Here is a 10570-nt window from a genome sequence, read left to right as displayed (position 1 = left end):
CCACCTGAGTTCAGAGGGAACACTGTACTTTTACTTACAATTTATATTTATTTAATCTTTATTTTACTAAGAAGAAGCTGGTTAAGGTTAAGAATAACTTACAAGAACATCCTGGTCAAAGCAGGTTGCAGCATAAAAACAGATAATAGGCATGAAAGAATTTAAGATTTTCATACAGACTGTATCATAAATTAACAACACTGTATGTAAGAAGTCAAGGCCAGAGTTAGTCAGTCATAACATTAACATTAAAATGTGGCCTCTGTGTAGTCACAAAGTTGCTTTCATTTAATGAGATCAGCTCTTTGAAATTCAGGTAATTTTGTGCCTGATTCTCCAAATTTAAACAAGCCAATTATGTGGTTAATGGAAGAAAAAAATACTAATTTGTTTAGAATAGCTCAGAATGAACATCAACCAACTACAGTACAACCCTGCTTTTACATCACTGCTTGAGTAATAAAGTAATGATAGAACAAAGGACACATTTTCCTTCAGACTAAGGACATGTTAGTGATAATTCTTGCTTTTATTTAAGGACTACTTTCAATCTCGTACTACTACTCATGGCGGGGTACTTTTTAACCCCGTGGCATTTGTATTTTTGCGCCAGTAAGCGATGTAAACATACATTATCGCTTTGATTCAGTACTTCCTATGTGCTGGGTGGAGGTCGACATCACGTGATTTGAGCTGATGCAACGCGAGATATCCGGCCGTGACGCCACTTTTAGCGCGTAGTTTGTTGTTGGCGGAAAAGATCCAGAAAGTCTGAACAAGTTGTTTACTTCAGCCGCAGCCTGGGCGACATTTCAGTTAGTTTAATGTTTCGCCGGTAATGAAATAGCTCGTATCTCTTTGGCGACTTTTTAAATCACTCATTCGAGGAGCTGTCGCATTTTACAACCAACTAAAGCGGTGAGTTTCTTTGTGTTTTCCTCAACAAGCTGCGGTTAGTTAGCTTGACGGACTGTAGCCGCAGTTAGCAGCAGAATGCTAGCTGAGCTGTAACAATGCATACTCAAAGTAACATTAGCTTCACATATTTCTCATCTATATGCCATTTAAGCCACATAGTTTGCAAACAGAATGCAGCTCTACGTAGTCATACTTTCCAATCCAATCACTGAACAGTGAGGGTCTATGTAGGAACTTATTCATTCGATGTTTGTTAACATTTCGTCGTGAACATCTCCAGCTTCTAAGTGCCTCACATGATTTTTCTCTGGTTTTCAGATGGAGTTGTCTCCTGTTCGCAATGAGGGCATCAGCACAGACGGATGTATCATCAAAGCCGACAGAAGTCACATGAAAGGCAAACTGTCAAGTGAGTTTGGACACTTTATGACAACAGTAAAACAGTAGTATATAAACATATTCTAGGTAAAGGCTATTATTTCTAACATAGTTAGGTCCATACAGTTTTAGTATCAAGTTGCTTGCTAACCATACTTTCATTGTCAATTTTGTTGATTAATTGATTAGTTGAACAGCACATTTCCAGCAAAATATAGCTGAAACAGATGCTTCCAAACTCGGAGACAGCAAAAAAAAAAAAAAAATCACTGACGTAGAGAAGTCAAGTACTTTGATGTATTTGTCAATTACTTGCACTTCTCACTCATGTTGTGTATGTTGTTTTTTGACTGATCTTAGTGGGGAGTTATGCAGTTAATTCAATAAACATGTTGTGCAAGTGCAAACAGTATTTTTTTAATTTATTTTTTGTTCACCTCCAGGGGATGTTGAGATGGCTATCGAGTTTCTCTACAAAGCTGTTCCTCAGCTGGCAAAGGTTTTCCGCATCGTAGACAAAATTGGAGAAGGTACACGGTTATCTTAACTTCCTCTACAACAACTGGAATTGATTTACTGTTTGCAGAAGAGAAGCTTTGTTTGGGATTATTTTTGCAGTACTCTCTCGTTCACCTCTTCGGATTTATCCAAACAGTACAAGTGAGGTGTTCATACGTCTATCTGTGCTTCAGGTACGTTCAGCTCGGTGTACTTGGGTGAGGCACAGATGCGAGACGGGAGGAAAGAGATGTTTGCCTTGAAGCACCTCATCCCCACCAGCCATCCGACACGCATTGCTGCAGAGCTTCAGTGTCTCACTGTTGCGGGGTGAGTTCAACACTGTTTATCACATTGAAATGAGTCCTGTCAGCTTCAACATCTTTCTGAAAGAACTGAACCTGATGAACTTATAGTATTCCTTTGACTATGATTTATTTATCGACTTCACTTCATGTATTGTTTAAGCCACTGTTCCACTTTGTGATCTGGTGTATTATCAGTTGTCTTCACTCTGTGTTTCTTTACACCCCTAAATGTGTTGCTTTTCTCTGTCGACTTAAAAAACTTTCCTCTTTAGCACTTTATCAAATAGAATAGAGTTTATTGCCATTTGCACAGATGCATCACAGTACAGGTACATTGGAATTCTTGTACGTGACTCCGAGTCAAAAAATAATTTACCAACAATTTTTTAAAAAAGCAAACCTTGAAATAAATCACACTAAAGCACTTTATCAGTGCAAATATTAGCATAAATGGATTAACAATAAACACAACAATCAATAAAATACTTGTTTGCAAAGGTACTTATTGCACATGTGAGGGTATTGCACATTTGTCCATTACAATTAGTGTGATGTCGTGATATTTTAATGTTATGCCCCTCCTCCCTGACGTCCAATGCTGCTTGTCTGATGGTAGCCGGAAAAAAGCTGTTATCTGATCCAATAATCTGTCGACTTGTACTGTTTTGTTTGTTTAGATTTTTGTATTAAATTCCTTGTGATTCTGCCTGGAGACAGATGCATCCCTCCACTGAGCTTCTCTTTGCTTTTTGTGTTGCTGTGTTTGGCTGTTTAAGACTTTTAGACTCCTACTGAATGCACCGCAGTTAGAGGCTATGTCAGATTATTTGTTCATACGGACATTTTGGTGTGTTGACATAAATCTGTGAAGAGCTCAGGAGCTGCAAAATGCGAAACTGGTAAGGAATTGTTAGATGTTTTTGCTTTTAGGGTTATTTTTATGCCGTAGCAAATTGGTGTGTGGGATCCTGATTTGTTTAAGGTTGTGTGATTCAGCTGAACCTACGCACCGTAATACATTAACGTCGGGGTTGGCAAAAGATGTGCAGCTTCAAGCACATTCGTTTAAATATGTGAATGTGCTTTATGTCTGAGTTATGTAATGATTCATGGAAGTACGCATCCAAAACTGACGTCGCTTCCAGACATACAACACAGCAAACTGAACTGACCCTCTGTCATCTCAACTGTGACCCTTTTTCACTTTGCAGAGGCAGAGACAATGTGATGGGGGTGACATACTGCTTTAGGAAGGAGGACCATGTGGTGATTGTAATGCCCTACATGGAGCATCAAGCTATTGTGGTATGTACATACGTAGCTACTGCTCTTCAGTGACATATTTAGCTTTTTTTTTGTAAACAATCTGATTAAATTTTCGATCAGCTGCTTACCTTCCTAATGTACTTCCTGTTTGCTGAAATATAATGTAAAGTTCCCAGTCTGATCAAATTGTATTCATCAGGACATCATTGGGTTGCTAAGCTTTGAAGAGGCCCGTCTGTACATCTACCACCTGTTAAAGGCCCTCAAACATATTCACCAGTTTGGCATCATTCATCGGGACATAAAGCCAAATAACTTCCTCTACAACAGGAACAGCAAAATGTAAGTAGCTGCATCCCTCTGTGTAAAATAGAGTTGTTACGTATAAAATGTTTTAGTGTTTTTTTTTCTGGTTTAGTGTTGATTTATTACTGAATGTCGCTCAACTTTTAGAGCTTTTAGATTGTGCTTTATCTCACCAATGTCCAGTGCATATATATATTTTTATGTTGGACAACCGTTTTTATTTATATAACGTGCTCTATATCAGGTGTGTGAAACATTCGGCTCGCAGGCCAAAAGCGGCCCACCAGAGGGTCCAATCCGGCCCACGGGACGACTTTGTAAAGTGTAAAAATTACAGAGAAGACATTAACTGCAGATTGTAAATTAGTAAAACTATACATTTAAAATAGTTTTGAGACCATGACAAGTTGTTGTGATCATAAAGTACAATACTAGATTGCTCATTGTTCTTTTGTGTCTCATTTTTGTAATTTTTTGTCTTGTTTTTTTTTCAGTCTGACTTTTGTCATTTGTGTTTCCTTTTTGTCTCATTTGTGTTTTTTGTCATTTTGTGTTGTGCTTTATTTGTTGTTTTGTGTGTCGTTTTTGTCGTTTGGTATTGTTTTGTCTCGCTTGTAGTTTGACTGTTTTTGTCATTTTGTTTCTTTTGTTGTCATTTTTGTCTCATTTGTGTCACTTTTGTATTTTTTTGTCCTGTTTTTGTTGACTTTTTTTGTCGCTTTGTAAGTTTTTATATGAAATTTTTTGTCTCTTTTTTGTTTTGTCTTTTGTCTCATTTTTTATTGTTTTATTTCTCGATTTTGGCATTTTGTGTCTTATTTTTGTAATATTTTGTCTTGTTTTTGTTGTTTTATGTCTTGTTTTAGTTTTTGTAGTTTTGTTTCTTTTTTGCCATTTTTGTGTTGTTTGCGGGATTTTTTGGTCTTTTTTTTTAATCCACTTTTTTCCGCTTTTTTGTTTCTCTTCATGTCATTTGTCTCATTTTTTGTCATTTTGTTTCCCTATTATGCTGTGACTTTACTGGTCCAGCCCACTTCAGATCAAATTCGGCTGAATGTGGACCCTGAACTAAAATGAGTTTGACACTCCTGCTCTATATGATTACCACTGTTTCAAAAACATATTATGTGTTTTCCACTGTTGGTGAACTTGTATGAGGTCAGTTGAAATTATGCTTGTGATGGCATTAGTGATACGTTCCTTAACATGATTTATGTCTCGTACACACGTGGACAAAATTGTTGGTACCCCTCAGTTAAAGAAGGAAAAACCCACAATTCTCACTGAAATCACTTGAAACTCACAAAAGTAACAATAAATAAAAATTTATTGAAAATTAAATAATCAAAAACAGCCATTACTTTTGAATTGTTGATTAACATAATTATTTAAAAAAACAAACTAATGAAACAGGCCTGGACAAAAATGATGGTACCTCTATAAAAGATTGAAAACTATTTGACCAGAGTGACATGATTAACTCAGGTGTGTCATTTAATTGACATCACAGGTGTTTCCAAACTCATAATCAGTCAGTCTGCCTATTTAAAGGGAGACAAGTAGTCACCCTGCTGTTTGGTGAAAAGGTGTGTACCACACTGAACATGGACAACAGAAAGCGAAGGAGAGAATTGTCCCAGGACATCCGAAAAAAAATTATAGACAAACATCTTAAAGGTAAAGGCTATAAGACCATCTCTAAACAGCTTGAAGTTCCTGTGACAACAGTGGCTCATATTATTCAGAAGTTCAAGACCCACGGGACAGTAGCCAACCTCCCTGGACGTGGCCGCAAGAGGAAAATTGATGACAAATTGAAGAGACGGATCGTTGGAATTGTATCCAAAGAGCCCAGAGCAACCTCCAAAGAAATTAAAGGTGAACTCCAAGGCCAAGGTACATCAGTGTCAGATCGCACCATTCGTCGTTGTTTGAGCCAAAGTGGACTTCATGGGAGACGACCAAGGAGGACACCACTGCTGGAAAAAAACTCATAAAAAAGCCAGACTGGAATTTGCAAAAATGCATGTTGACAAGCCACAAAGCTTCTGGGAGAATGTCCTTTGGACAGATGAGACCAAACTGGAGCTTTTTGGTAAGGCACATCAACTCTATGTTCATAGACTCAAAAACCAAGCATACGAAGAAAAGAACACTGTCCCTACGGTGAAACATGGAGGAGGCTCAGTAATGTTTTGGGGCTGCTTTGCTGCATCTGGCACAGGGTGTCTTGAAAGTGTGCAAGGTACGATGAAATCTGAAGACTATCAAGGCATTCTGGAGAGAAATGTGCTGCCTAGTGTCAGAAAGCTTGGTCTCAGTCGCAGGTCATGGGTCTTCCAACAGGACAACGATCCAAAACACACAGCCAAAAACACCCAAGAATGGCTGAGAGAAAAGCGTTGGACTATTCTAAAGTGGCCTTCTATGAGCCCAGATCTGAATCCCATTGAACATATGTGGAAGGAGCTGAAACATGCCATTTGGAGAAGACACCCATCAAACCTGAGACAACTGGAGCTGTTTGCTCATGAGGAGTGGGCCAAAATACCTGTTGACAGCTGCAGAACGCTCATTGACAAATACAGAAATCGTTTAATTGCAGTGATTGCCTCAAAAGGTTGTGCAACAAAATATTAAGTTATGGGTACCATCATTTTTGTCCAGCCCTATTTCATTAGTTTGTTTTTTTAAATAATTATGTTAATCAACAATTCAAAAGTGATGGCTGATTTTGATTATTTAATTTTCAATCAATTTTTATTTATTGTTACTTTTGTGAGTTTCAAGTGATTTCAGTGAGAATTGTGGGTTTTTCCTTCTTTAACTGAGGGGTACCAACAATTTTGTCCACGTGTGTATCTTCACCTGATACACCATAGCCTTCAAGTGTCCCCAAAGATAGTGTCAAATGCATCTTCTAGGGTATCTGAAACATTAAAAAAATATACAATGTACATTTTCCTATGTATGGAAACGTATGGCCCACCCTGTATAAAGCATTCATTGCCTTGTATTTTCACGTGCGTGTGCAGGTTTGCTCTTGTGGACTTCGGCCTGGCTCAGGGTACAGCTGACACCCAGATCGAGCTGCTGAAGGTGGTGAAGCAGAGGTCATCACAGAGAGGTGGAGGCTCCACAGGGAAACAACAGGCCGCACACCGGAGCAAAGCACCTTCTAAACTCCCTCACAAAATCACCACCACAGCCTCAACCCCACTCTCTCCACCTCCTGGGCGATCAGTACCCCTGCCGCCTTCCTCTTCCTCCACCACCACTTTCTTCTCAGCCTCTCGAAAAGCACTGGTTAAAAAAACACGATCTGTCACCACCACCAACATCACTACCACCACCACCTCCTCCTCTCGCACAAAGCACACAAAGGTGTTTGCACTACGTTGGTGTTTTTTAGTCTTTTCATGTACACAAAACTTAAGTGAGGCTAAAGATTTCCTGAATTGCCATATTAAAGTATCTGTGCACCTGTTTGTGTTCAGTTTTCTGCGCTTCTATCTTGGGTTTTGCTCACCTCTGCCAACCACGCTTGTTTTCTTTAGGATCTGGCAGCACTACGCAAAGTGTTTGCAGAGAGGAACCTGAACAGCTGCACACCAGCTGACTCCACCACCAAACAAGCTGCTGTTAAAACAGAAGTAAGCAAAATGAATTATCTGACTTGTATGGCAAAAATGGGTTTATTTGATTAAATGTATTATTTATTCTGGATTACTGCAGACACAAAATATCTCAAGAGCCCTGAAATTGCAAATATTTAAAGGGGTTTAGTCATTTATTTTTCACAACTGCAGTTGTATTTTATTGTCATTAAATCCTCTCTTCAGCTGGTAGTGCCCAGCAAACCAGAGGATCCAGCCGCCAGGTGTCCGCCGCCGGTCAAGACTCAGAGCAGCAGTCAGAAACCTCAGTGGACAGTACAACAGGACCTCACCTGTAACTGTTACATGACTGACCGTGTCTGCAACGTCTGCATGTCCAGGTAACAAAGCACAACATAAAAAGCTGCACATATAAATAAGAGAAATTAATCTCTCCTGTTAGACATAATAGGCTATATTTTAGGCTGTAACTTGAGTTCTGTAACATATCTGAGTGACTTTTAGTGCCATCTGTGTAGAACCAAACGCATCCGTCGAACAAAACTCTTATCATAAGAAACTTACTTAAAACACTGCACAAAGGAATTGTTTAATGCTTAATGGGTCAATCCATAATTGAGGCACCTTTGAAGTCCATGGGATATATCTTGCATACATTTTTATTAAAAGTTTTTTAAAAAAATGTTTTTTTATGTTCATTATGATCATGTCTTTACAAATTCCATTCTTATTTACTATGGAAACTATCACTTATTACTAAAAAAAATGACTGGATATCACTAAAATGTCAACTAAATAACGTCCAAATTTAATAACAACCACCTTCTAATTAGCTAAACAATAACAAAATGAGCTTATTCAAAAATTGTTTTGATTGTGTTCTTTATTATTAAGTTGAGATCATCATGACAGATATTTCTTTTTCGGCAATATATCAAGTTTTATATGGAAAACAACTAATTGTATCTGTGTCCCAGGAATCACTTTCTACTAAGTTCCCCGTTACAAAAACACCTCTCAAGGAAGTGTGTTAATTCCAGATCACATGACCTGCTCCACATGATGTCATTTCCTCCTGAAGAAAAGACTGGCAAGACTCCAAGGCTTTCTGAGTTATTTAATATAAAGTAGTGTGTGAGTCAAGTGTGGATTTATGGCATGTCAACAGGTTTGCTACAATATCTTTATAAATGACTTTCAATTTCAATTCTACTCAGTCATATATAAAATATTTAGAAGAATCTTTCTGTAAAAGTGCCGTGTGATGTTTGGTTATAGGCGGCCATGTTGATTTTAGGCCTGAAAACAGAAAAATGTCAACTCTACCTGTCAACTATGTCACAAAAAGTCTCGCATTTATATATTAACCCAAATGTTAAATTTCTGTTCTGTGTGTTATAATCAAACACCTCTTTAACGTAGTTGTTTTTGTCTGAAGGAAGCAGCAGGTGGCACCCAGAGGTGGAACACCAGGCTTTAGAGCACCAGAAGTCCTCACCAAGTGTCCCGACCAAGGAACAGGTTGATATCTCACACCATTATTGATACACGAATACTAACAGCATATATATAAACACTCAGAACATACAGTTCATTCACCTCTAGTGCTCCCACTCATCCTCCTGCTGCAGCTACACTTTAGTACATCAGGCAGGCTGGAAGTGGGCTCCTCTAACCATCTCTTATTGTCTCTAATGTGTACTCTCCTCCACTTTTCTATCATCCTGTGCTGCAGCCATAGATGTGTGGTCAGCTGGTGTGATCCTGCTCTCACTTCTCAGTGGTCGTTATCCGTTCTTTAAAGCCAGCGATGATCTGATTGCTCTCACTCAGATCATGATCATACGAGGCTCTAGAGAGACAATCCAGGCAGCTAAGTCGTTTGGTATGTATCTATACTTTTTACTCCGCAAACTAGTCGCTATAATTTTACAAGGAAACTGGAATCTACTTTGGTTACGTATAGAGATCCATGTAGAGCGTAAACTTGACACCTCTCCCAGGTAAAGCGGTGGTGTGCAGCCGGGAGCTTCCTCGACAGGACCTCAGGACGCTGTGTGAGACGCTCCGTGGACGGAGGCCGTCACCAGATGATGAAGTCACACCAGTTCCTGAAGCCACCACCCGTCATCTCAAAATCCAAGATGACACGCCCACACACCGTCCCATTGAGGGAACATTTAAGCAGCACAATGATGGAGCAGGAGAAACTCTTTCTTCTCATCTTGCAAGCCGCCAGAAACAGTCGGGCAAAAAAGAAACCGCAAATTGTCTCGCAGAACAGAGCTCGGTAACAGATTGGAAGGTGGAGGAAGATGAGCGGGGTTGGGACAGCGTTCCTGATGAGGCCTACGACCTGCTGGACAAGCTGCTGGACCTGAACCCTCACAGCAGAATCACAGCTGCTGAGGCTCTGCAGCATCCACTGTTCAAGGACCTTTGAACCACCGTGGAGCGTCGCAGGAGAACCGAGCTGTGTGGCTTCTCTGGATGCAGGTCAGATTTAGAAAGGTGGCATGTGTGATTGTTTTAGCAGACTGGAGGAGTTCATTGCTAACTGCAAAGCTTCCTCCCCCTTTAACCGTCTTCAAAACGTCATAGTTACAAGGAACAAACATTCATGCAGCACAGGTTTGACTTCACTGTTCACAAGTTGAATTCCACAGTTATTTTAACGGCAGCTATGGCTACTGAGCCTGTCAAAGAGCTCAAGTATTGACCTAAAGTTTTACATCGTCTGTTCTGTAAACCGTTAAAGTGTTTTAAACTCAGGCAACAGATATTTTATATTCGTATTTGTCTAAATCTCGCTCGTAAAGAGGAAACGGTCCTCGTGTTTATTATTCTCACTGCTGCTGTGACACCACATTACAGCTCTATTAAGGGACTATTCTGTACCAATGAAAGGGTTTTTAATTTGAACATAAACACTTAAACTCTATCTCTTGTCTATGTGAATGTGGCTGTACGCGCCTCTGTTCCAGCTGTATTTATTTGAAACACTGAAAACTGGACAATTTGCCTCCATTTTAGATTTTCTAATAAAGAAAAAAAATATAACAAGTATCTGTCATTTAATTTCTATGGTTTATGACTGTTTAAATGAGTATTAAATACAAAGTGTTGATAGCAGCAATCATTCAAGAATAATGAAACACTCATTTTAAAGTGTTATGAAGTGTGAATTGAATCATTTGCTTCATAAATGTGTTAAAAATAATCAGAACATTGTAATTGGTCTGGGAGCATATTACAGATGTCATTACTGAACAGCAAGAA

At 39.1% G+C, this 10570-nt stretch overlaps 1 protein-coding gene across 2 annotated transcripts; it reads left to right on the top strand.

Moving 5' to 3' along the window:
- Positions 1–537: 537 nt before the first annotated feature.
- Positions 538–10355, top strand: cdc7 (cell division cycle 7 homolog (S. cerevisiae)). Of its 2 annotated transcripts, XM_022214314.2 has the most exons (12): positions 538–918; positions 1237–1327; positions 1740–1826; positions 1989–2124; positions 3314–3407; positions 3568–3710; positions 6710–7058; positions 7232–7327; positions 7517–7671; positions 8730–8812; positions 9027–9176; positions 9295–10355. In XM_022214314.2, the coding sequence occupies exons 2-12, from the start codon at positions 1237–1239 to the stop codon at positions 9732–9734; spliced, it is 1824 nt and encodes a 607-aa protein (XP_022070006.2). In that variant the 5' UTR covers positions 538–918; the 3' UTR covers positions 9735–10355. The 2 variants fall into 2 exon arrangements, with proteins under 2 accessions (XP_022070006.2, XP_022070007.2); XM_022214315.2 differs by lacking the exons at positions 538–918; positions 1237–1327; positions 1740–1826; positions 1989–2124 and adding an exon at positions 2763–3001.
- The last annotated feature ends 215 nt before the right edge of the window (positions 10356–10570 follow it).

The sequence above is a fragment of the Acanthochromis polyacanthus genome, chromosome 9 (genome assembly GCF_021347895.1).
Source record: "Acanthochromis polyacanthus isolate Apoly-LR-REF ecotype Palm Island chromosome 9, KAUST_Apoly_ChrSc, whole genome shotgun sequence".
In the NCBI taxonomy this organism is placed as follows: Eukaryota; Metazoa; Chordata; class Actinopteri; family Pomacentridae; genus Acanthochromis; species Acanthochromis polyacanthus.
This window is presented reverse-complemented; position numbering and strand designations above follow the sequence as displayed.